General features: G+C 34.8%; 1 protein-coding gene and 1 long non-coding RNA gene across 3 annotated transcripts in view; one reads left to right on the forward strand and one right to left on the reverse strand.

Moving 5' to 3' along the window:
* Positions 1–6,038: 6,038 nt before the first annotated feature.
* The window catches only part of LOC141561810 (uncharacterized), a 30,366-nt gene continuing 9,434 nt past the window's right edge, over positions 6,039–26,970 (reverse strand). The window contains exon 2 of the long non-coding RNA XR_012488165.1: positions 6,039–6,309. This is a non-coding gene — a long non-coding RNA (uncharacterized LOC141561810). The remainder of the gene's footprint in view (positions 6,310–26,970) is intronic.
* Positions 20,711–26,970, forward strand: part of SLC35F5 (solute carrier family 35 member F5) — a 94,483-nt gene continuing 88,223 nt past the window's right edge. For both annotated transcript variants that reach the window (XM_074301860.1, XM_074301866.1), the window contains exon 1: positions 20,711–20,777. In XM_074301860.1, the coding sequence (XP_074157961.1) occupies positions 20,726–20,777 (52 nt within the window). In that variant the 5' untranslated portion in view covers positions 20,711–20,725. The remainder of the gene's footprint in view (positions 20,778–26,970) is intronic.

Consider the following 26,970-nt stretch of genomic DNA (forward strand, 5'->3'; position numbering starts at 1 on the left):
CACATTTATATTTATGACAGTTAATTATGTATTTAACTCTATTCTCTTTTTATGTTTTTCCTCTCTTTACTTCCACCTCCTTCTTTGCAAATAAGATGATAAAAGAGAAAGAGTTTACTTGACATTTATGTTCTATAAACTGTTTCTTCTTTGTTGTAGCTCTCTTCCCCTTCTCCCATACCTGATTCCAGGTTTTTACTCTTTCTTTTATTTTGCTTCTCCCTTTATATTCCTCTTTTTGACATTCAGGCTTACATTACTTATGACTATTCCCTTACCTCCTGCCATACCTTTCAAATCTTTTCTCCCTTTCCCTTGCCACTGTTTCCTCCAATTTACCTTTGAGCTTATTGTATTTCCACAGAGAAACCTTGTATACACATGTATGAAGGTATAATTTTGTTCATTCTTTCATTATTTAGTTCAGATGAAAGTAAGGTACAAGGGATGCTATTCCTTTCTCTCTTATCCTATAATTAAATATTTTTAATATTTTTCATCACTATTATTATACAGTGATTTCTGTCCCCTTCCTTTTTTTTTTTTCTTCCTGAATAGTCATGTTTCTCCTTTTTTTTGTCTTCATCTGAGACAAAACAAAATAATCTACAGACCTTTCATATTTACCTTTATTACCTTTAAAGATTTTAAGGTTCTGTGAAAAATTACTTATCCTTAATTAGCCTGTTAAATAATCCCCAAACATTCCATTCAAATCTTTCTATGTTTTCTTGGTTAAGTCATACCAAAATCACACACAAAAAAAGTTCTTTACCACTATCTATGTGTTTTTTTCACCAGCTTCCCAAAAGACTTATTAGTTTAAAGGAATACAAATGTAATTAAATATTGGATCTTTAAGGATAAGAAACAAAAAAAGGATTATTCCCATATACCTAGAAATATGCTCTCCTACTAATTACTTACAGCACTAATAGAGAAGAAGACACAAACCCAGGGACACCTTTTACTAGGGACCTTGCATAAAGGAACACACAGAAAGAAAACATATATGACTATGTTACACTTGTGAAGTGGTCCTTTCATAGGAATCATGTGTAGATAGGATATATGCAAGGAGGGCACACAGAAAGAGAATGATATACCCATAACTGGAACAACTCTGATGCTGCAGAGCTGCTGTCAATCTCTGGCATCAGCAAAGCTTCTGCTTCTCCAGTTTCTCTGCTTTATTACTCTGATAGGCATGTCCACTTTTTAAGGGATGGTCATTGCTAGAAGATCCACTTCTTTTTGCTACCAGCTGTTAGACTTTGCTGAAACACATCTTGACTCACCTAAAGTTTCTAGGGTCTTAACTCTAAAATTCCATGGCTATTTTTGTACTTATTCAAACTCTAGCCAGTCACAGTCAGTTAACTGAAGAAAATCTTTAAACATCTTAAATCTTTTTTTTAAAGGACCTTCTCCTCAGCTCTTTTGTCCCACTTCATCAGCTTAATCCCATCTGCATTTATAGTGAACAATTTTTTAATTTTTATTTTTATCATGCACTTGGTCAAAGAAAATTATTTCTCAGGATTCCATAAATTACAAAATAGTTTATGTGAAAGTGTTGTTGAGAGGATTACTTATAACTCTATCATTAATTCTATGCAAATTACAAAGACTCAGTTGAGTGAAGTTGAGTGAAGACTATTGAACAGGTAGGTCCCTTGGTCTTTGTCTGTGCCTGCCTCTACATCCAGGACAAAAGTTTGCCTTTTATTCTGCATTTCCTTGATACCTACAAGATATGTGCATTTTGGTTGGGGCTTTCATATATACACCAAAGGAATAATCCATGGAGATTTCAGTTTCCTCATAGGATTTAGATTAGAGGATATTTTTTTGTTAGGTGTGAACTTTTTGATGGATTTCAAATCATACTTCACTACAGCTAATTTCACATATGCATAAATTCAGTCCTAGTGGTAGGGAATCCAGAACATTCTACACTCATTTCATTGCAAACAATATAAAACAATGCCTTAAAAATATTCTTGTTTTTCAGTTGTGTCCAGATCTTCATCACCCCATTTGGGAGTTTTTTTGGGGGGCAATGATACTGACATGGTTTGCCATTTCCTTCTTCAGCTCACCTTAAAGATGGGGAAACTAAGGCAAACAAGGTTTAGAGATGTGTCCAAGGTCACACAACTAGTCAGTATCTGAGATCAGGTTTGAACTTGTAAAGATGATTCTTCCAGACTCCAGGCCCACTCCACTGTGCCATTTGGGACCCCCAAGAAAAATAAAAAGCCTTTGTTATATCAGTATTCATTAATCAATATGTCTAGGAGAGCATAAGAAATTAGGGCAAGAGAAAGAACAGTTTGAAAGAAAAATTGTGGAACTAAAAATTACAAAATTTGAGAGGAAGCAGAAAGGGTAAAAATAGACCTTCCTCCTTCATGGATCTCTTTATTATATTTGAAAGGCCAAACTTTTAAAAGCAGCTACAGATAAAAATTGGTACTAGAAGGTAAGAAGGAAAGACGAGGGAGACAGGAGAAATATGGAGATTGTGTTGAATGTGGACCTTTAGAATGAATGAAAAAATTAATGAAAATTCAGATCCTTTATTTCTTATCTCCCAAATGATAAAAATTGTCAACATACAACTTGAACTGGCTTTTGCCACTTTTCAAATTGCCTAGAACTTGAAAATTCTGTCTAATGCAGTATTTATATCCAGGTACTCTATGGTAAAGGAAGTCTTTCTATGAAGTCAAACATGAATTTTATCAGCCTACGGAGCACAGTGCCCTTCGAAAGTGTTGTATCAATCTGCATACCTCCCACCTGCTGCAGAAGAATTTGTCACAACTTTGAAGGGTATCCAAGAAGACATACTTCCTGGAAAATCGAACCAATGGATCTTTCTAGGGCCCCTACTTCTAGTAACCCCAGTACAATTGGCCCATTCATCTTTCCAGTAATGATTTTTTCCCCTCAAAGCACTCAATTTATTTTCCTTTGCTGACATGTAATCCAGAAATAATAGAGGTCGGTCTAATATAACTCATATCCAAAAGGGAAAGTGGCGACACCCTGAAAGGAAAGCTCTGAATTAAGTATCCTTGAAAATAATTCACGGTAAATCACAAGGATATGAAAAAGCCTATTCAGTTGTGGATGATATTTCTTAGTGTTATATATAAATACAGTTCCCCAATGGAAATAGTTAAGTTTGAAAACATTTCTCTAGCACAACACTTGTAATTGCATCCCTAGATCCAAATCTGAAAATATTTTCTTAGGCCAATCTTCTGAAGAAATCTTATTGAGAGTAATGATGATTTGGCCAAACCTATAAAACCTACCTTCTAAAAAATTCACTATAAGATATGAGCTGCCTTTTTTGTTCTAGTTGTGATGAGTAGGCTCAAAGAAAGTTGGAGGACATTCTCATTTATGTCATCAATCTTTCCTTATATTGTCTTCCTTAATGAATGAACCCTAATATAATAACAAAAATAGATGGAAGAATAGAACACATAATAAAATTATCAGCTATATATACATATATAGTTGTATATATATATATATATATATATATATATATATATATATATAATACATATACATATACAGCATTTTGTTTACAATGTTTCCTTTTCTTAGTTTTTATTACTCATAAGCAGAATATCTTGAAATAATATTTAAAACCCAGATTTTATTAAAGTGTTTATTGTGGAAATAGCATGGAATCTGGCATAAAGTTCATGAGAAAAATGTTGCTGTTTAATTCATACACTGAAAGTTGAACCATTGTAAGCAGGAAAAGAAATGTAATAAAGGGGCATTTGGGGGCAAACTCTTCTCTTCATCTTGTGGTTGTCATGTGAAAATCATCAATCACAGAACAATTATGTACAGCTGAATTACCAAAGGAAATACAGTCTTATTATACCTTCCAAATTTCAGAAAATATAGTTAGTTTTTAAAAACAAGTTTATAAGCTGTTTAACAAATTGACTCATTTTTGGTCAAATGCTTTTTATATGTGTAACAGCTAAGAAACCACAAGCTCATCATGTGAAGAGAAAAAATATCTGGCACATCAGCTTGAATTACAATTTTGTAAGCATCTTGGAAAGAAAGATTTTTATTTTATTTTATAATAAAAGAGGCAGTTACAATACATCTTGAAATATCATTTATTTCAGAACTGACAGCATATGTCTAGAAGCCAGACACCTATTGTAGTGAGAGTATAGTTGTTTCAATAGCATGTCAAATTGTTTTATAAACATAAATCTCTTTAATTATTGTTTGTTAATTTTTTTTTTTAACTATTCCCTGTTTACTGTGTTTAAAAAAAGAAACCTCAATGAAATCCTTAGAAAAGTGTATGGGACTGCAGTACTTTCAGATGGTCTTGTTTCCTGATGTTACTAAACTCAGAGCTTTAAATTTCCTGACTTCAAAATAAAGTCATCTATATTTTTCTTACAATTTTAATGTAATGCTATTTTCTCCCCTAGAGAATATAGTTTGGTTTTGATAGATGATATTATCAGATTGTATTTTTATACTGTCTCATTACAAAGAGTTATATTTCAATTTGTCTAAAGTTTATAAATTTTATTCAATGTATGTTTCAGGTAGATGTCATTAACTTGTGTACAAAATTCTAATCATGGACATAGTATTCACTTGACTTAAGAGATCCAGTCATTAATGAATCCTTTATGTCAGAAATTTTAATTTAGTCTTTATGTGAAGACTAAATTTATGATCTCACTGATTTCTTCTTAGAGAAAATCTAACATAAACGGAATTTTTTAGCATGTTCTAAAAGTATAAGTGAAACAGATTGTGGTCCCTTTAAGAAACTGTATTTCCTATTGATCTGTGATTCCTTTTATATTTTCAGTCCATTCCTGGAGAAGGCATATCCTCCCCCAGACAAGTTGTCTTTCTAGGATGCTGTTACAAATACTGGTCAAAAGGCATCTCTTTGAATTTCAATAGGAGATCCAGGCTTGTCCCAGCCAACTTGGGCTCTCCCAGCCCCCACTAGACACTCAATGTAAAAGAGCCAAACTAAAATCCTCTCTTTGCAGAGGTTCAAACATGCCAGCTATGCCATGCTTGGGATGCAAGGCCCTCTATCCATTGGAATACTCTTTCCAGTGCCAACCTCTACCCTCACCTATTTCCCTAACCAGACTTTATGCTTCCAATCCCCATAATAAACTTCCTTTATCAATCTAGGTTTTCGGGTCTGTAAATTCCTTTACAGAGAACCTCTGTGCTGCCAGAAGGGAGTCCCCAAAAATCCCTACCCTTATGCCGAATCCCAAGGAGTTGCAGGGGAGCCAAACCTCTCCATCTGATTCCCTGAACCCCAAATCTGACACTAGATTCTCATTTAACTTATCATTTAACTCCCTGACCACCAGAAACCCTAATATCCTTTGGGTTCCCTAAATCTAAACCTTATCATAAGCAAGGCATCCTGTAGAATGTATTTTCTGTTGCTTCTCACACTTAATCTTGACAAGCTCATTGTCCTCATTGCATGCTGTTCAATCATCATATGCATTCTTGTCAGAATATCATTCCTCTAAATTGGGCTAAGATAAATGTCTATAAACTATGACAAGAGTGCCAAATATGATAACATAAGTTAATTTTTAGTGATTTGACATCTAATCATTGATGCTTCTCATCTCTGTTAGTTACACAAATCAGTATTTTGAAATATCTATTGCTTCTAATTGTTGACACAATAAATCTCTTTTACTCCATGAAATATAGTATCACTAAGTTTAACAGATAGTAAAAGGGGTCCTAAGGTCTGTTTCCTAACATAATATCCAGTATGTAGCAAATATGTAATGTGTTAGTTGAGTTGAATTTAAAGGAAGAGGATTCCTCAAAGGCATCATTGGCCTAGAGTTTACTTTAGTAGGTTTTATGTATATATATTGCAATTTTTAGTAGGCATTATCATTAGCTTCCCCTCCGCACCAGATTCATTAGCTCTCTATGACCCACCTTAAGAGATTAAAGGTCAGTACAAAATGTATGTTTGAATGTGTTTTAATTAGGTGTTTCTGAGTTGATTCTAGATTTGCATTTTTGAACTTCTCACTTGTGAGTTCACCTTTCCACACTTTGGAATACAAAACTTCATGCAAGTAGAGTAAGAGAAAAAGATTATAGTCCCAGCTGTATCACTATAGACTTATATGATGAAAATTAATTAACCTTTGAGTTTCAATTTCTTCTTCAATAAAAAGAAGAGGTTAAACTAGATGGTTTCCAGAATTCCTTCCAGCTTCAAAATTCCTTGCTCTGTAAGAAAGTAATAGATTTCTTTAAGAAAAAAGATCAGATATATTATGTATTTTCACATGAGTTTTGTGGTAGAGATTAATATATGCCAACATTATAGAGCTAGCTTTTTGGAATTTAAAAAATAATAATTTAAGAGTAGGTGATTTCATTGGTAAGATTCACTTACTCCATGCTTTAGAAGTAATCATGACTCACTGTAGCTGGGAAAAAAAAAATCATCTTCTCTGCACTCTTTTGGTGATTGTGTGGGATAGTATCATCCACAAAAACAAGAGATTCTCAGAGTAAGAAAAAGCTAAAAAGGGTTTATTACAGTCTTACAATGTAAAGGGCATCTTCCATCTGACAAAGTGTTTGTCAGCAAAGAAATACAAAACAAACTGGGAAACAATATTAAATATGTCCCTGACTGCAGAAGCCCCCTAAATCTTCACACACACCCCCAGGCTAGCCTTTTCTTTCATTGGGGGACTTCAATAATGGGGAAATCTAATCCCAAAATAAAAGAATACAAGTAATAAACTCTTAAGAGAATTCAAAGTCATTATCACCTTTAAAAGAAGTATTTAAATGCTAATTAAAAGATGGTGGGAAATAGGGGAACTTACACCAGCAACTTTTAAACTATAGCACTATTTTTATTATAAAGTCTTAAGTCACAATTAAAGTATAGTTTAAGGATATATTCTTATGAGAGCATTAAATCCTCACAGTGATGAACTTCTCCACACTTAGCTCAGCTAGCTTTTAAAAAAAAAAAAAAAGATAATCTATCATTTGAAGCGTTTTCAAATTGAGATACGAGGGGTAGAATTTTCTTTGAGAATTCAGGATCATTCCCAAATAGGTTATCAAAATCAAAACTAAAACTTAAAAACAAAAGATAAAAATAAACAAACAAACAAAACCCTCTACTCATATATTAGTAAGAGTGAACCTGGTTTTTGTGGAGAAAATATAAACCTAGATAGTTAAATACCAGATAGTCAACAATCCTATCTTTGTTCCATGATATAGCCTCAAAGTTGAATGTTAGTGAAATGTTACCTGATTAAGTGCTATAGAGGATATAAAATGTTTTATAAAATATACTTCCTGTCTTGAAGGAAGGAGCTTATAGTCTAATTCAAATCCAAGGGGCAGCTAGGTGGCGCAGTGGATAGAGCACCAGCCCTGAATTCAGAAGGACCAGAGTTCAAATCTGATCTCAGACACTTAACACTTCCTAGCTGTGTGACCCTGGGCAAGTCACTTAACCCCAGCCTCAAAAACAAAACAAACAAACAAAAACTCTCAATTCAAATCCAATCGAAAATAATTCCACAAACTTAATTTATATTCCTTGAATATAATAGGATTAAATAATAATAAAATAGTAAATAACAAAATAATAAATATATATTAATATGTTATATTAATATATATAATAAATATATATAATATATTATATATTTATTTATATATATAAATATATATAATAAAATAATAAATAGTAAATAGTAAAATAATAAAATAAAAATAAAAATAGGAAAGAATAGGATTAAATCTCTCACTTTGGCTCTAGTGCTTTTGATGTGGGTTGAGGTCTCTTTAAGATTCCTTTCTGATTCCCATCCTGGTCAAATGCACCCTTTTGAATTCAAATGATATTGGCCTTTCCCAGCCCCCACTCTAATGATCTGCTCGGATTTCCCCAACCCCCACAACCTCATTATAAAAAGGGGATCCCTGGAGCCCACTCTTTGCAGGAGCCCCAAACATAGCATAGGCTGGCCATGTAAGGGTTCCTGTCTGCCCAGTGCCAGCTCTGGCCCTGGCGCCTTTCTGCCTTTACCCTTACTTCCAAACCTCTACAATAAACCTTTTTTATCAATCTAGGTTTTCAGGACTGTAAATTCCTTTACAGGGGATTCTGAGCCGTCACTATACTACATTTAACTATGTATCCTTGCACCGAACCAAAAGGGGTTCCCCTTTACCTAATTCTCATCACTTTAACAAATCAAACACATTTTGATTGAATTACATAATCAGAGTTAGAATTAGAGAAATTAGAGAAAGCAAAACATAGAGAAGGCTAAACAGTGGTAGATAGTGGAGACATCAAGGAGAGCCATTGGTTGGTACTAAGAGCATCTTAGAGAGGAAGAACTAGGCTGAGAGAAGCCCCAAGAAGAGACCAACTCTTTCTCCAACTTCCCTTCAAAATAATTGTTTATCCACAGGCCCTGTAGCTCTTTCATGGGGCAATGTGTCCAGGTGACTAAATTTTGCCTCAACCAAAGAGTTCAAGAGTTAATTAGAGATAGATTTAAAAGTATTTAGTAATTAGGACTTTTTTTTCTAACCAGGGACTCAGAAATTGTGATTATATTGAGGGATAAGACACCCTAACAGGGTCACTAGGCTGGTTTTGCAAATTCAAAAGTCTCAGTCTGTAAGTTAAGGTTGGCAAAAAAGGGATTTGTTGAGACACTGAGAATTCTCAGCAGACTGGATTCCTTTCTGGAATAGTAGCAGTGCACTGAAAAACAGACTTAAATTTTATTTAAGTTTTAGTAGCCCAGGGCTAGGGAATGATCCCTAGATGAATTAAGGGCAGTGGGCTAGAGTAATCGCCAAGTGAATTAAAGGTGGTGATTATTTTAGAGGAGTTTCCAGAGGCTAGACCCCCCCACACACACACACACACAAATCAGGGAACCAAAGAGTCCTATTGCATCAACTATACATAGAACTTTTCCTTTTAAATAAACTCCCTAGAGCTGAAAATAAGGGAGCAAATGAAATTTAGGAGTCATTATATTATTCCATACACTTAAAAACAACTAATCTATATAGGTGTTAGACATGTAATACTTTATTCCCAAATACTTTCAAATCATAGAATAATAGTTGTAAGATGGAAAGAATTTCAAAAGCAGTCTAGTCTAATCTTATTTTATAGTTGAGGAAACTGAGGTCCAGAGAGGCTAGATGACTTGTCCCAGATCATGAATCAGTGAGGGTAAGAGCCCAGGTCCTTTGACTCTAAATCTAACACTGTACTTCTTCCTCATTTGGACCTCACAATAACCCTCTGAGCTAGATAGAATTATTGAGGTGTGAGAAATGAGGGTTGAGAGATCTCCTGGCAGATGTTGTAGGGTTTTTGAGAAAGAATTCACAATTCTGAAACCAGATAAGATTTGGGGCAAAAATGGGTTTATTACACTGAGAAATAACTTCCTAGAGAGCTAGTTCCAAAGGAATTGGAAAATGTATGTTTTTAGCAAAGATGGGTTTACCCTGAGAAGAACCAACTTCCCAATAGGCCAAACCCAGTTAGGATTTTTAGCAAAGGTTGGGGGTTCAGCCTTTGATTATATTGGGGTTTTGTGGCCCAAGGCTAAGGAGCAATCTCCAGATGAATTTGAGGGACTAATTTTCAACTCAATAAAGGGTGGTAATTATGCCCCAGGCCAAGATCTCCAATTGAATTGTAAGTTTCCCAAGATCACCTAGTTTGTCTCTTGGGGTCTCCCTTTTCCTGATTTGTAAAATGAGATAGCTGGACTAGATGATTTTTAAGGTCTGTGCAAGTTCTTATTCCTATCATCCTTATTTGATGAATGTGGAAGCTAAAATTCAGATTAATCACACCTGAGGACACATGGAGAATCTGCAACAGAATTGATATTACAACCCAGTTTTTTATACTTCAATATCAAAAATTATTATATTATACTGTGATGTACCCTTAATTTAACTAATGAATAATGTATTTAGACTCTGTAGTAATCCAAGGCAATTTAATAAGGGTATTTGTTTTCTTTTTCTCCTAATTATTAGGAGGTTTGTGTATTGAGAAATTATCAATATACATTATTGCATATCTTCACAATTGTTTTAAATGTCTATAGTCATATAAATCCTATGATCATTGTCATAACCTGCAGTGAAGTTCTAGCATTGTAATGCCGGAGAAACTGAGGCAATATAAAGATTATTTAATATTTTATTGAAAGGGAGAGATTTACTGGGACCAAATGGATCCATGGTTTGGTCCCAGGGCTGAATGAGACTATCTTCTCCAAGAATGCAGTATCCAACATCCAGCAGCTAATGTGAGTTCTCAATGACATATTTATACACAGTAGTAAACAAAAGCAGGGGGATGGAGTCCAAACTCTGGTGAGCAGGAATCTCTAGGCAGGAACCATCAATTGGGTTCTGACAGGTTGGGGGGGTAGGACCATAAATTCTAACAAAGTGGGAGGTAAGAAAGTGTTTGGCTAGAGACAGAAAGTCTGGGACTCCCCCTTTTTGAATCTACACGTTGACAATTTATAACCTCTGAGTTATACCAGTTTTAATGAACTGGAGGAGGGGTTTGCAACTAAGGGGATTGAAGCAGAACAATTAAGGAAACTGAGGCAGAACCAATTTAGGGCAACTGAGTCAGGAGAGACTGTGGCACAACAGATAGATGGTGTTAACAAAAATTAAATAAGTTCAGGTTTGAAGACTGAGTCATAATGCACTTCCAAATTATACAAAATTTTTATGATAATTTGTAGAATGCAACATGACACAGTTTCATAAAGAACTAATTTTGAAACCTCAAAGATCTAAATTCAAATCCCATTTACAATACTTAGTGGCTATGTAATCTTAGAGAAGTCATTTTACTATTCATTGTTCTAGGTAGGATTGTAAATTGTAGAGAAGACCTGAATTAGAAGAGAAAGTTTCCTCTGTACCAAATAGTTTAATTGTTGTAATCAAATATTCAAGGCTCTCTGGTTCTCTCCTTTCTTTTGGTGATTTATTTTGGCTTTTTTTAGTGACTCTCCAATTTTAGCATTCCTTTCTTTGCTTGTCTGGGAAATTTGATTTAGATCTTGTGTAGTTTGCTTATCATTGGAATTTTGTTATTGTTGTGTTGCAAATGCTTGCTCCTACAGCTTCCTGGATTCTCAACTTTGTGTTTCTAAAAGTAAGCACTATATAAATGTTAGTTGTTTTTCATAATATTAACCCTCTTCAGCTAATAATAGCCACTTCCCAATATTTCTTTTTTTTTTTCCCCCCCTGAGGCTGGCGTTAAGTGACTTGCCCAGGGTCACACAGCCAGGAAGTGTTAAGTGTCTGAGACCAGATTTGAACTTGGGTCCTCCTGAATTCAAGGCTGGTGCTCTATCCACTGCGCCACCTAGCTGCCCCCCCTAACATTTCTCTTGCTGAAACTCTTGTTTCAAAATATATTGACTACTATTAATCTTTCCCTAATGTCTTATAGGGAAATTATGAAAATTGTTAATTATGTGGTTTAAACAATGAGAGATCTGGGGTATCTTTCAATGTATTTTTTCTGATTTTTGATGAGTATTTGGGAGATATTTGGTTGAAGTAGAAGTCTTTTAGGCAGCATTTTACTCTAATGAATCCATTAAAAAAAAATACTCTGGGCACAACACTTTACTTTTTCACAAATTTTGACAGTTGATTCCCTAATATCCTGAAAATTGTGTTGCCTATAACACAAATATTTTTGTTTGTGCAATTAGTCTAATTTAGCTACTTTCCCCATTTTTCCAATGTAACAAAACAAAAAAAATAAAATAAAATCTATAATAAATGCCTAGAGGAATACTTTGCTTAGTTGGTTTTCTCTCCATGATTTCTTTAAGCTTGATTTTCTCCATTACTCTCCAACAAATAGAATTTCCTCCCTCCCCCCAAAAAAGGAATCTGCATCAGTTCATGTAAGTCTTTTCAGATTTCTCTAAAGCCATTTTCTGAGTTGATAACTTCTTATACCACAATAGGATTCACATTGATATATTGATGCAAACTGTGTCCTCTTTGACTTTTGAGGGGAATTGATGGGGGTGAACCCTGAAACTGTCTGAAAGAGGCTTACCCTCAGGGAGTCCAGTTAAGTGGTCTCATTCAGTTGGAGATCTAAGCCAGGGATATGGTCACACTCTCTATTGAGTTGAAGATTAGTCTGGAACCACTCCTGGTATCTCAAACTCCCAAGATAAGTAATCTCTTTTCAATTTGAGATCTAGGCCCAAAGCATTAACAACATTGAAGGAATCTCATTCAATTTTGAATTGAAGTCCCAGCCTCAGAGGGCTAATAAAAGATAATGCTGAACCCCTGAATCTTTGTAGAAGTCCTAAACAGGATTATGCTTGCCAAGGAAGCTGCCTTCTTAGCAAGCTGTCCTGCCAGGGCTTTTTTTGCCTACTCGTGAAGATATTCTCTTCTCAGTGTTAAACTTTGTTATCTTCCTAACAGGACCTTTTACCCACTAAAAGTCTGTCTTTCTAGCAAGCTGGCTTCTCAGTGCCAATAAATCCCTTTTGCCACACAGATTTCAGGTTTGCGAATTCTTTCGCATGGAATCTACGCCAATCCGAGGGGATTTCCCCACCCCAATTTTCGAACCTCATCCCAACTACCACTGACCTCATCAATATCATAACTTGTTCAGCCAGGCCCTATTTGAAGGTTAGATAACACTCCATTTCCCATTCTTTGTCATTACAAAAAGAGGTGCTATAAACATTTTTTCTATATCCTTAAAGTTTATTTTGCTTAGGACTATTAATCTATACTTCCTGTTAGTCTTTCTTCTCCCATCTTCCTTTTTCCTCCTATTTCCTTGTTTAATGAAATGTTTTCTTCGTCCTAACTCTGTCAGGTGTGTGTGTGTGTGTGTGTGTGCGCGCATGTGTGTGTGTGTGTGTGTGTGTATGTTTTTCTCTCCTTTGTGAGCAGAGAAGAGTGAAGTTCAAGTTTTGTTTTGTTTTGTTTTAACTCTAAATCTGAGCTCCTGTGATGTTGAAGGGGCAGGTAGGAGAATAGTGAATTAGAAATAGGTAACATTTACAGAGTACTTACTATATGTCTGGCACTATCCACTTTACAATTCTTATCTCATTTGATCCTCATAACTACCCAAGGAGATAGATTCTATTATTATCCCATTTTTAAAATGAGGAAACTGAAACAAACAGAAATTAAGTGACATGCTGAAGATAGAACAGCTAATAAGGACCTGAGGTCACATTTTAACCAAGAACTTCCTGAGTCCAAGGCTAGTGCTGTATTCACTGTGCCATTTAATGGCTAAAGACATACTGAGCCTGGAGTCAGGAAGTCAGGAAAACTTAAGTTCAAATCCAACCTCAGACCTTTGCTAACTGTGTGATCTTGGGCAAGTCCCTTAACTTTCATCTTCCTCAGTATCCTCATCTATAAAATGGAGATATTATTACCTCCCAGTGTTGTTATGGAGATCAGATAAGATTCTATTTGTAAATCACTTAGTACAGGTTTCCTTTCTTCTTTAAACACTCAGATAAGAATGGTTGACTGACTGATTTATCTACCAAAATTCCCTGATCCAGCATAGACAGAAATATATTCAAAATTATTTAGGAGGAACTGGATAATACCTTTCAATCTAACCTCTATATTGTTGTTCAGATGTGGATGAAGAGATGGTGAAAGAATGACAACGATAGTCTATAAGGATTATTTTATAGAAATTGGTGACCTCTCAGAGTAAAAGGAAATGGCTTAAATGATGATGCATGGGTAATAGAGGTAGTTCATGTTGTTGAGGCATTTCAATTATGTCCAACATTTCATGACTCCATTTGGCATTTTCTTGGTAAAGATAAGGGAATAAAGGGTTATCTAAATAATAGCACTACAAGTTCTGGACTGGAAGACACCTCAAAAGCCATCTAATCTAACCTCTTCATTTTATGGAAGTAGAGACCAAGGCCCAGGGAGGCAAGGTAAAGTCACATGCTCAAGATAACTCATCTGATAAAGGTGGCTTAGAAGCAAAGCTTGAAGTCAGGTGCAAGGTGTCCAAATGTAATGCTTTTTTACTCTCTCATGTTAAATAATCTATTCTGACTTCTCTTGGAACAGAAAACTATATTCCCACTAAGCAAAGAATGAGAGGTCCTCTTTGTTCTTGGAAAATAATTTGGCATTATCTCCATCCTTTTTCCCAGGAAGTTATATATATATATTACATATAATATATGCATATATATATATATATTGTCCTTTTATTATTTGTACTCTGCATAATCATATAGCAATTAACACCTCATTAAAAGTACCCTTCAGGTGAATCCAAATAGAGTCCACTGTGTTTTACTTACTCAAAATAAAATCTGTTTTAGTTCTCTAGCACTGAAAGATGAAATGTGTGAAATACCATATGACATTGTAGCATATGGTAATACACTTTTTAAATTGAAATGATTATGTGTTTTGGCTTATTTTTAACTATAAAACTATATTTAGGCATTCAATATATGTCTTCTTCCTGAATTGAATTAGATGGACCTTTTGTATCATATTTAATATAATGGAAGGAGGTTGTGAAATCAAAAAACCTACATTTCAGTTGTATTATCTTAACCTCTTTTAACTTGTTTCCTTATTTGTCAAATGGGAAAACATAATATGATATCAACCTCATAGTGAGGAAAGACCTCATTGTGAGAAAATCACATTATAAACCCTAAAGATTTTACAAATCCAAGGTTTTTTTTTTTTTTTTTTTTTTTTTTTTTTGTGCATATCTTTTGTTTCTGAGTGCTTTATTACCTTTCTTTTTAATCAGTGTGGCAGTCTTGGACAACATAAAATCATTGCAAAAGGCAATTGGAATTTTGTTTAAGTAGTCATTTAAGTATTGAAGCAATGCTTTCCTTGATATTCAGCATTAACTTATCTTTACTATCACCTTTAGATTTTAAAAAGGCAAAGAACAAGTTCAACCTTGTTTGCTTTGTTTTAAACTTCTGAGGGAAGTACCTTTTTATATTCTTCATACCATGATCCTTAGCCTTGCCTTTATCAGACTAATAAATGCATTTCAGAGGAAGTAGGAATGTCAATAAATATAGAAAAAAACTATCAGTACTGCTCCTGTCCCTATCTTCCCAAAATCCTTTCTTCTCTGCCTATCTATCCTTCAAGGCCCCCCTTAATAATATCCAGGAAGCCTTTCTGGCCTGGTCTAGACTTTGGTAAAATCCACAGCACTTATTCCCTGAATGACACAATTGTCATTTGTTTTAAAGTATTATAAATTGGTTTTTAATATGGTTTAATCTCATCTTCCCTTTTGGAGAAGGGAATAAATATTTGTGTAGCACTTACCATGTGCCAGACACTGTGCCAGACACTTTTTAAAAATGAAACTTGTACAAATATGCCATTTGATCTTCACAATAATTCCAGGAGATAAGTGCTATTACTATCCCACATTTTACAGTTGAAGAAACTGAGGAAAACAGGATTTGCCCAATGGCACATGTCACATAGCTAAATAATCATTTGAATTAAACGCAAAACTTCCTGTCCTAGATGTGAGTGGCTCATCACCTCACACCAAAATTCCCTTCTATTTACTTTGTATAAATGTTGTACTTATTTAGATTTGTACTCATTTCTCCCATAGAAACTAAACTTCTTGAGGGCAGAGATTGCTTTATTTTCTGTCTTTGTATCCAACACAAAGCACTTAATAAATGCTTGTTAATTGATTAACTTCTTTGAAGAAATTTAAAGTAATTAGCTAAGTTTTGATGTTACAGAAAAGCCTGAAGATGCAATTACAAATGTATCTAGACAATGATACTTGAAATTTTCTACGGGAAAAGTCCTTTCATATGTTTACTATATTATATATGAATTATTACATGTTTCTTATTTTGTTATAATGTTCATTTGACCATGTTTTTTGTTATATTTATGCTATAGCAAGTATCTATTATGTCTGTTAATTGTTTTGCATATATGCTAATACCAATGGATAAGGTCTATGTGAAGGCCTATGGATAACTTTATTAGTGTAATTAATTAGCTGTTTTGTTAGTTATCCATGCTTATGGCTTTTGATTGATTGCTACACATTATGGATACGCATGTATCCTAACATTATTATGTGAAATGACCTCTATGTAGTTAGGCATGTTTCTTTCTAGGCAATGCTTAGTTTTGTGCCATGTCTGTTGCACGTGCTGATAATGTGTGTTAATTTTAGTTTCAGTGGTACTGAAGATTGGTTATGCAGGATTGCCAGGATACTGTTTTGAGATGCTGGTGCTTGAGTTGATCCAGACTAGTGCAGTTTGGATTTGCCCTAGCTGAACTTTGTGAGGGATTGAGCCCTGGACTGGAATGCAAGCTGAGATCCAAGCACATTGGTATGGGATTCTCTCCTTGTGGTGTGGAAATCAATATTCTGTGCCTGTGTGAGAGGGGAGGTAGATTTGGGAGAGATAAGAACTCTGTTCTCTTCACAGTTGGAATCTTCTTATAGCAGGAAGTCCTGACACCAAATCCTGTCTCAGATCCTTACTAGTCATATGGTCCTGGCACTTAACTGCTGCCTGCCTCAGTTTCCTCATCTGTCACTGCTTTCCCAGGAAGATGGCAATTCATTTCTTATGGTCTGATTTTTAAAAATCATTACAATTTCTGGATATACTTTTCTATGATCTTCAAGAAATGAAACTTGTATTTTTTACTTGTGCTCTATAGCAGAGGTTTTTAAAAGGAAGAATCAAAAATTTAAAATTTCACTATTTTAGAGTGGTATATTTTGTGGTTAAAAAAAAAAGTAATGCCTGCAAAAGAGGCAGATGATTAAACAGGGATAGTACTTGCTTACTTGGAGATTAATTACTATTCTCATTAGCACGAACACTATCTATATTACATTTCTCTAGATCCATCTATGACTCCAAGAACTCATAATGGCCAGTTAATAATCACTGAGCTAACATTTCTTTGACTCTGAAATCAATGAAAAAGTTGAATAAACTGCAAAGTGCAGTCTGTTCTGATGTTTCTGTCTTTGTTCTTTCCTCTTCATAAGCCCAAATTTTTTGTTCAAACTCCACAGCACATTGTCACACAACCTTCTAAATACTTGATAACAAGTAGCTAAATCCAAGGAACTCTTGTCTCAAAAGGCAAAATCAATGCTTTTTTCATCCTAAAAGTCATCTAATAGACAGCAGAAAATCTCATCAAGATTTTCTTTATCTTTTTTTCACTCTGACTTGAGGTATTTTTCTCTTAAATCACTTTAGAGAACTAGAAAGGCACAAGCAAACTGTATTATATATTCTAAAACTAATATTTAAATATCTTCCCTCTTTTCATAAACTATTTTTGACCATGAAGAAAAAACATAAGAAAAATCCAGAAGGTATCCCAAAGCCCTGACCTAAAATCATCTCAGCTGCATACTATGAAAAGTATGCAATATTTAGAGTCAGAAGACCTGGACTCAAACTCTTTGTCACTTACTACCTGACAATGTAGTTAACGTCTCTGGACCTTAGTTTCCCCATTTCTAAAATAAGGAGACTGAATTTGATGACTTTTAAGTCCTTCCATTTCTAAGCCTATGAGCCCATGATTCTTGCCATCTCATATGCATAGAAATTATAGAGATAATATAAATATCAGATGGGATCAGTGTGAAAAGAATAAGATTGAGAAAAAAAGTAGATAAAAATAGAAAGGAAATGGTCAAAAGAGCAATAAGAGTAATAGAAAGGAGTATGAGACACAGAGATAACAAAAACAAAGACATACACAGAGGGGGAGAAGATGGGAGGAAGAGAGGGAAAAAGGGAGAATAACCAAAAAAAAAAAAAATGATGAGAAAAACATATGATGCAGTTTCATTATGTGTGTTGCAGTCCATACCCTGGCTTTTACTTATAACAAAAGGCCTTTCAGTATTTCCATGACTAAACCTTGGATGTATTCCAAGATGACTCTACCCCACAGTAAGTCATGTTTTGATATTAGTATTATAACAAAGTTTTAGTATGTGTATAAGATTAAAAAAAAAAAAAAAACAGAAAAAAGAGAAAGGGAAATAAGAAAGAGAGTAAAGGAATGTTAGAAAAGGAACATGAGGAGAAGAAAATTTGTATTAAATCATAAATTTCTATCAACAAGTGATTTTTCCTTGGTGTCTAAATTGGAGGGAAGACTAAGATTATACTAAGATATCAGTGAGGTTATGAAATTATAAAATATTAAAACCATAAGGCCCTTTCGAAATCATCTAGTTCAACCCCCTCATCTTACAGGGATGATGTGAGCAGTGTCAGAAAGGGTCAAAGAGTCTTGGTAGACAAGATGGGCCAAGCATCTCTTCAAGCCACTGGGAATCAGGAGTATAATTTTTTTTCAAGAAGAGGAAATGTGTAGGGATTAGGACCAAAGATGTCAAAATTCCTGTGGCACTGCCTTCCTCTGAAGGTTCTGAGACAAGCCTGATCCAAGGTCATAAAGCTGTCAGTGGCCAACTAGGTTCCAGAATCTACCTCTTTGAATTGCCAGATCATAATTCCTGCTATTATTCCACAATTCTTCTTTAATATTTGGTAATTCAATATAGGAGTCACTATGCTTTACAGAAGGTTATCTGCATAAATTTATTTTACACACACACACACACACACACACACACACACACACACCAGTTTCCTTTTGATCTTGTTGAAAATGATAGGAATGCTATTAATTTTGCAAGCTTTCCTTGTATCTAGCTATTTTATTAAAAATCATTTATTAACAAAAAAAAAATCATTTATTAACTAATTTTTTTCTTTCCTTGGATCACACCTTGGATTTCCTAGGTATACCTACAATCACATAATTTGAAAATAGGATGTTTATAGATATAATTTCTTTTTCATGCCCGAATTTGTCCCAGCTTATATGTTCTACACTGAGTATAAACCAATCATTATATCACTAGGAAACCATTATTTGTTGTAAGATTAAATCAATCATACTGAACTTAGAGAATTATATTAAGTACTAAGTACATATACTGAACTAGAGAACTATGAATCACCATGCTAAACTAGATAACCATTGTCTTATCAATTCCATTGACTTAACACCTTGTAAGAATCATTATTTCAGAGTTCTGGCCCATAACAGAGTATAGCTTGCATAACTGGGGGGAAATCTTCAGATCTCAGATCCACTTAAGTATTATTATGTCTGTTATTTAATTGTTTTCAGTTGTGTCTGGCTCTTTATGACCCCATTTGTCATTCTCTTGGCAAAATACTGGAGTGGCTTGAAACTGAGGCAAATAGGGTTAAGCAACTTGTTCAGGTCACAGCAAATAAGTATCTGAAGTCACATTAGAACTTAGAGTCTTCCTAACTCCAGTTGCAGCATGCCATCCAGTTCACCTCACTGTTAAATAGGAGTTATCACAAATAGATTTTTACTTTGTCTAGAAGAAACCATTGATCCAAAATTCTCATTTAAGAGATTAGGAAAGTAAGTCCCAAAAATTTTCAAAATCACACAGCCAGTAACTGAACTAGGAAAACTTAGGTCTTTTGGCTTCAAGTCGAGTACTCTTTAGCTGCAACGATCTAGCTTCTGGCCTTCCCAGTTTTCCTATCAAAACTTTCCTAGTCTCATTCTTTGAGTGCTTTGCAAGATGACTGGCAAGCACATTCATAACAGATTAATCCCATATGTTCATGTTGTTAATACCATGTATGACTATTATTTTGCCCTTCCCATAGCTAGTTGCACCTTCCCATTGGTATTTACATCTAGAGTCCTGGATATTTGAGACCAAGTATAAATCCCTTTTGTGACCTGGGTAGCTGGGATGTGATGAGACAGAGAGTGGAGACATCAGAGGAAGTTCATCAAGCCTTAACTCCATAAATTCCAGAGACAAAAGAAAGGTTGTAAGAAAATAATTGATAATTGAGAGGCCTAACTGAAAGATTCAGGAAGTACATTCCCAGAATTCAAAGCAAAGAGGATCTGTGCAATCAAATTTCATTTTATTTTAGGGACAAAGGAAAGAAGCAGATATCAAAGTTCAAAATCTTTTTTTTTATGAAATAATCAGTATCAAAAGCATTATGTACAGAGAGAGAATAAGAGGCAAGCAACCAGATTTAAGATGATTCAGGAGGGAAGAAAAACAGTGTGAAGATGTGGCACAAGTATTTATATATGTGTGTGTGTGTGTGTGTGTGTGTGTGTGTGAAGTATACAATTTTACTTCCTTAACTCAGCTAAACCATCTTTTTATAAAAGGGTAATGCCTTTGTTTCACCCTCTGTTTTTGTCTGTCTCATGTTGAGCAAATATAAACATTATACTTCTTGGGCAACCTATTTGAGGTTGAATAGGTCCCTTCTTCTTCTTTTTGCCTTCCTTTATTTTTATGTGTTCCATAACTATTTCTAGAGGAGTCATATTACTTTGTATTTTAAAGAGTACTGATGACCAGTGCTTTTACTCCAATAAATCTCTAAATAATGTGAATTTCAGACACACTGACAGCCCAGTGGAAAGAAGATTTGGAGACATGGATGACTTCCAATACTTTCTGACAAATCATCCCCTGCAGATGATCGGTGGTAAGGATAGTTTATAGTTCCTATCAGAAATGTAATTAGCAATTTTTGTGCTTGTGTCAAATATTACAAACCATGCCTAGAACCATAGTGCAAAGTACCTCAAGACTGATGCAGGCAAGATACTTCTCAAATTTGTGGAAATAAGATGTAGCAGAGGAGTCCAATTTAGCCTGTTTAGCCAATAGTAGCTTCCCATTTCACCTAATTAATTTTTTCTAACTTAGCACTGAGTTCTTCCTTTCCCTCCATTTTGTTTTAGCATGGACTGCAGAATTAATAGCAAATGCTGTTGGTACCCTCTACAGTCAGCATCCTGGGGGCACAGTCTTAGTTTCTCTACTCTAGTTATGGTTCTAGTTCCTATTATAAGTATAAATTCAGCTTGAGATAATAGTTGTAATTATGATGTAAATGTTACTGTTGTGATCTAGTCATGCAATTAATAGGTTTCCATCCTTTGATTCTAAACTATTGATGTTTTAGGGGCTTCACATTAAGCAGTAGTATCATGTCATCTTTCCCCCTTCAGATACTTTATCTTTATTAATCAGTAGACTAGGGAGAAATCTTGTTCTTACAGCACCATAGACCTTCAACAATGCTTTCAAGCAGGTTGAACTACTTAGTTTAAGTAACCAAACAAGTTAAACAGAGGTGGGAGGAATAGTGCCAAAGCATACAAAATATGGGTGGTTCACTGAATCAAAAGATCCATAGGTGCTAACTGGACTGTGATTGTATAAGCTTCCTGCCAAGTCATTAGCAATGATACATTCAAAATACTCATCAGGATTAAAATATTTTGTTATTTTAATTAAGTCAATTTCAAGTCTCACAATCTTTCCCCATCACCTCTATGCAAATATATTAATTTTGGGAGAACGAATTTTATGTTTATGAAAGCCTTCCTACTCAATTTTTATGGTTAGTTTTCTCAAAAAGCTACATTTATGTAATAGGAATGGCTATTTAAAATAAACATGCATAGAATATAACTTTTCATTAATTATTCTTCACTTCAGCAAAACAAAAAGGCTGAGCTATTATAGTTTCAGAATAATACATGAGCAGATAAATATGCAGGTTGGAACAGCAGGCAAATCACCCTTGGGTTTCACTGGAATGTTCTTTTTGTCCTTTTCCTAGAAGACACCCTACTGCTAGACAATTTATGTATTAAAGGGCAAACAGTAGAAGTAGACTTAGCTTTATCTTTTTTTCTCATTTATAATCAAGTGGAAATTAAGTAGGCTGCTGGAAAGATCCTTAAATAGTTTCTGAAATGTCCTTATAAAAAAGGCAACTTGTCGGGCTTTGTGAGAGTTTGCATTACTGAGTGTGCACAGTCATATACTTCTTTCCAAATCAGTATCTTGATGTGATCTTCCATTGAGCCTTCTCTTTAAATTAGGCAACTCATAGGAGGGTTTAGAAGAAGATGCAAGAGTTTTAGAAAACAAAACATTGATTCTTTTACAGAGCTACCTCACTGCCTCACTCTTTCTCAGATCTATCTCCCACAAATCGAGTTTCTTTGAATATATCAAAGAAAAGAAGCAATACAAATACAAGGTGTGATTTTCATATTATTATTTTGTGATATGCTGCAACATATTTGCAGTTGGAAAGACATAAAAGGCAAATCTTTCTTAGTCTATGTCTTTGTTATTATTACAATTTAACATTTGTTGAGCAGCAATGATATGCTATACACTGTGCAGAACAGAAAAGGAGATAGGCTTAATGTTTGGTTCAATATGATAATAGAGTCCTTCCTAAGAAAATATGCCGGTGTTATGGCTTAAACAATGTGCAGATGGTAAGAAAAAATATAATTGTCCCTAACTGGAACCTGTGGATTACATTATGATAGAGAAAGCAGTGGATCACTACTTTCATATTTTAAACAAACATATAGAGCTGTTTGTATCTGAAATCAATAGAAATTCAGAGGCATGCAAAAAAAAAAAAAAAAAAAAAAGGAAAGGAAAAAAATGAAAAAAAAAATCAATTTAAATGCCATTTATGCATTTTGCAACAGAAGGGTGACATCCCCCAAAGGTATAAGCTACTAGAGAAGCAATCTTTAGTTAGAAACCTTAAAAAAAATTTATCTTATAAACTTAATAATTACCAACATCCAAAAAACAAGTAAATTCTTATATGAATTTCTGTAATTTAACAAAGTAGAACCAAATTAACTTTTGGCCTTCGTTCCTCCTTCCTTCTATTCTCCCTCCCTTATTTATGTCAGAGGTATAAGAAGCCATTTCTGTCCTAGAGAAAATCAATATGAAACAAATGAGTTATAGGTGAGAGATTCTGGGCCATTGCTGGAGTGGGATTAGTGGTGTTATGACAGGGAGAAGAGGGGCAACTTCCAATTTGAAACTGGTTTAGGTTCTACTCCTAGGGAGAGGATGTGGACCATCTAATTACTTCCCCTTTAAACTAATTATTCTTGTTAACTACACATACCATCTACATTTTGCCATTCTGAGTCAGTCATGACCATCCCATCTAGTTACAGCTCTGCTTAATGTGCAAACTGTTTTAGTTCTATAAATTTTATTACTTTTTCTAGGTCTTCCCATATTTGCCAGTTTAGTGACACTCTGTGAAAAGATGTATTTGAAATAGGGGTACATTTACATGATTCATATTTATAATTTTAATGTATTACATTTACATTAAATGCAAGACCAAAAAAAAAAAAAAAAAAAAAAGACTGGCATTCAGCATTTTCCAGTTATAAATATTGGTCCTTTCTACATTTTTAACTGTTATGAACAAAGCAGCTGTGAATATTTTTGTAACATAGGTCTTTTTTATGATTTGGGTAGGAGTTATGGTATATCAATGTTATGTTATGTTAAAGGACAGGTCAATTCTCTGAGAGTCTCCACAGCTGTGAATCATAACATTTGAAGGAGGTGCAAGGCAGCCTTTGCTGACAGTGTTTTGGACTGGAAATGAGATAAATTGGAGGCAGAGGGAAGAGGAGGGAGGTTAGAGAAGAGCAACTGCCTTTCGGTCTCCTTGTATCACCTCTCACACTAGGCAATCCATTCTGCAGGTCTGGGTTGGATCTCCAGTAGACACTGTCAGGTGGCTCCTGTGTATTCCAGCTCCCATATTCTAACAATGGAATATTATTTTTCTATAAGAAATAATCAGAAAGATGATTTGAGAAAGGCCTGGAGAGACCTTTTTTTTTTTTTTACTTTATTCTTTTTTTCCACCTACCATCCCCATATATACATATGTACATATATATATATATACATATACATATACATATATACATATACCTCCACACATCTTTCCTATCTCTGCTGACCTTTTGTTTTAATTCTGCTCTTAATCTTTCTTTGCTTAACCTCTCTTCACCCATGGATCCCTCCCTTATCTTCTTTCTTCATCTTTTGCTTTCCTGTCTGCCCATCCCTCCCCCCTTATTTCTTTATAGATTTTGGAGCGTACTATATATATAGTATTGCCTACTTAACTCATTCTTGAGATGAGTAGGTTTTCAGAACTATCCTCCTCCCCCCTTTAATGCCTCTGTATCTATTCTTCCCCTGTGCCTCATGTATATGACATAATTATTATTTTTACCTTAACTCGTCCCAATCTTTCTTTTGAGCTGCTGTTGATGTTAATCTTAAACATATGCTATACATTTCCCATGTAAAAAAAATTATTAAAAATATGTCCATTTTGAGTTCCTTGAAACTGATATTTGATATTAGCTGTTGATATATTAAATTTTCTATTAAGTTCAGGTTTGGTTAATAGAAAAGTCCTGAAAAACTGCAAGTTCATTGAATGGCCATTTTTTTCTCATTCAGAATTATAGATAATTTTGCTAGATATGACATTTTTGGTGACAGGAGTAGTTCTTTTGATTGTTAGTGACTATGATTCTAGGACCTTCGCTTTTTTATTATGATTGCTAATAACTCCTGTACAATTCTAATTGTAGCTCTAGATTATTAGAATTGTTTGTTTTTTTCTTGTTTCTCACAAAATTTTCTCTTTGATCTGGGGATTTTGAAATTTGGCAATAATGCTCCTATGTGTTTTCCACAAAAGATCTTGTTGAGGTTTTGTTTTGTTTTCCCTATTTCTACTTTCCTCTCCTGTTCTATCACTCCAGGACAATTTTCTTGGATTATTTCTTCCATTATTGTGTGAAAGTCATTTTTTTTTTTTTGGTCACAATTTTCAGGTAGTCCAATTATTCATATATTTTTTTCTTCTTGATCTGTTCTCCAGATTTGTTGTTTTTCTTATGTTTCACATTCTGTTGTATGTTCTCATTCTTTATAATCTGTTTTGTTATTTCTTGGTCTCTCATAGCTTTGTTGAGGGATGAGACACCTTAACTGAGTTTGGCAGTCCCCTGGCCAGTGTCTCAGGTTTTCGAAATCCCAGTCTCCAAGTTAAGGTTGGCAAAAAAGGGGTTTATTGTGACACTGAGAGTTCTCAGCAGGCTGGATTCCTGATTGGAATAGCAGCAGGGAATTAAGAGACAGAGTTCAATTTTATTTAGTCTTCTGTAGCCTGGGCTAGAGAGTGATCCCTGGATGAATTAAGAGCAGTGGGCTAGAGTAATCTCCAGATGAATTAAGGGTGAAGGATGGTGGTCTAGAGAGTAATCTCCAGGTGAGTCAAGGAAGGGTAGGGTGGGTGGGCCAGAGCCAGAAGATCCAAGAGATCAAAGAGTTCTATTACATCACTTTCAATTACTTTTCCTTGCCAAATCTAATTTTCAAAGAGTTATTTTCATCTTTGAGACTCTGTACCTCCTTTTCTAGTTGGTTAACTTTTTTTTCATAATCATTTTGTTTTTCTTGGGTGGTTTTTATTTATTTATTTTTAATTTTTCCTCAAGGTCTCTCATTTGACTTTTAAATTCTTTTTTGAGTTCTATAAATTCTCTCTGGGTAGGGAGCCATTTCACATTACTCTTCAGGATAGAAGCTGTTTTTACTTCAGTGTCCTCCTCTGAAGGTGAATACTATTCCCACATTTTTTTTTCCTATGGGCTTCTTTCTTCTTTGCCAGTTTTTTTTTTTTTTTAATAAGAAGTATTGGGTAAGCATCTGGGGTGGGGAAGGATGGTGCTTCTGGCTTCACCTCAACTTTCCCCTCTCATTAGGAACCCCATATTGGGAGCTCCACCCTCCAGCAAGTGTCTGCAGCCAGCATTGTCCTTGCCCCACTGCTTCTGCACTTACCAAATGCTGGTTTTTTCTTGCCCAGGGCCAGTCCATGAAGCACAGCTGAAGCTGGCATTCCTAATGAGCTAAGTTTAAAATTTCTGTAGTTCCTGTTGAAGCTCCATCTATACCCAGCTAACACCCAGGTTCCTTACCAAGTATTTCTTTGGAGCTAACCTGGAACTGTTCGTACTTCACCAAACATGTGAATCCCAGCCCCAGGTCTTTTTTCAGATCAGAGGAGGCCAGTTCTACCCCAAGTCTTCTTGACTTTTTCACCAGTCTATGTTCACCCTGAGGTGCCAATCTGTTCTATTTGTGTGGGAGAGTAGTGACAACAAAAACAATCAGAAACTCTCAAAATAAGAAAAAGCAAAAAGTAGCTTATTATGATCTCCTGAGAAAGGGTATCTCCCATTTGACAAGCTTTTTGTCAATGATAGGAGCACAAACTAAAAACTGCAAAACAAAGGATTAAATAGCCTGAAAGCAGAAGCCCCTGAAACTCATCCCCACCCCAGGCTGGCCTTTTCTCCCATTGTTTTCTTCCATTGTTTGGGAGAGTCCAGGTTTACATTATAATCATGGAAATCTAAGCCAGAAATAAGAGAATAAAAAAGAGGTATTTAAATGCTAATTAAAAAGTGGTGGGAAACAGGAGGGGACAAATACCTGCAACTTCTTTTTTATCTATAGCTCTATTTGTTATTAAAAAGTCTCAAGTCACAAGTTTAAGGTTATATTCCCAAGAGAGTGTCTTCACCCAATTAATTCTACACAATCCCTTCTCCTTTATTTATTATCCTTTGAAGACTTCTCACACTATTCTAGATACATTTTCTCAACTATCTTGTTCTCAATCTCCAATTCCTCTGGACCTGGTTTGTCCTTTTTTTCTACTGGAGTCAATTCTTGTCTAACTGGACTTCCCTCTCCAAGTTGCTGGAACTTTCTTCTGTGAAAATCCC

Source organism: Sminthopsis crassicaudata, chromosome 3 (genome assembly GCF_048593235.1).
Source record: "Sminthopsis crassicaudata isolate SCR6 chromosome 3, ASM4859323v1, whole genome shotgun sequence".
Lineage (NCBI taxonomy): Eukaryota > Metazoa > Chordata > Mammalia > Dasyuromorphia > Dasyuridae > Sminthopsis > Sminthopsis crassicaudata.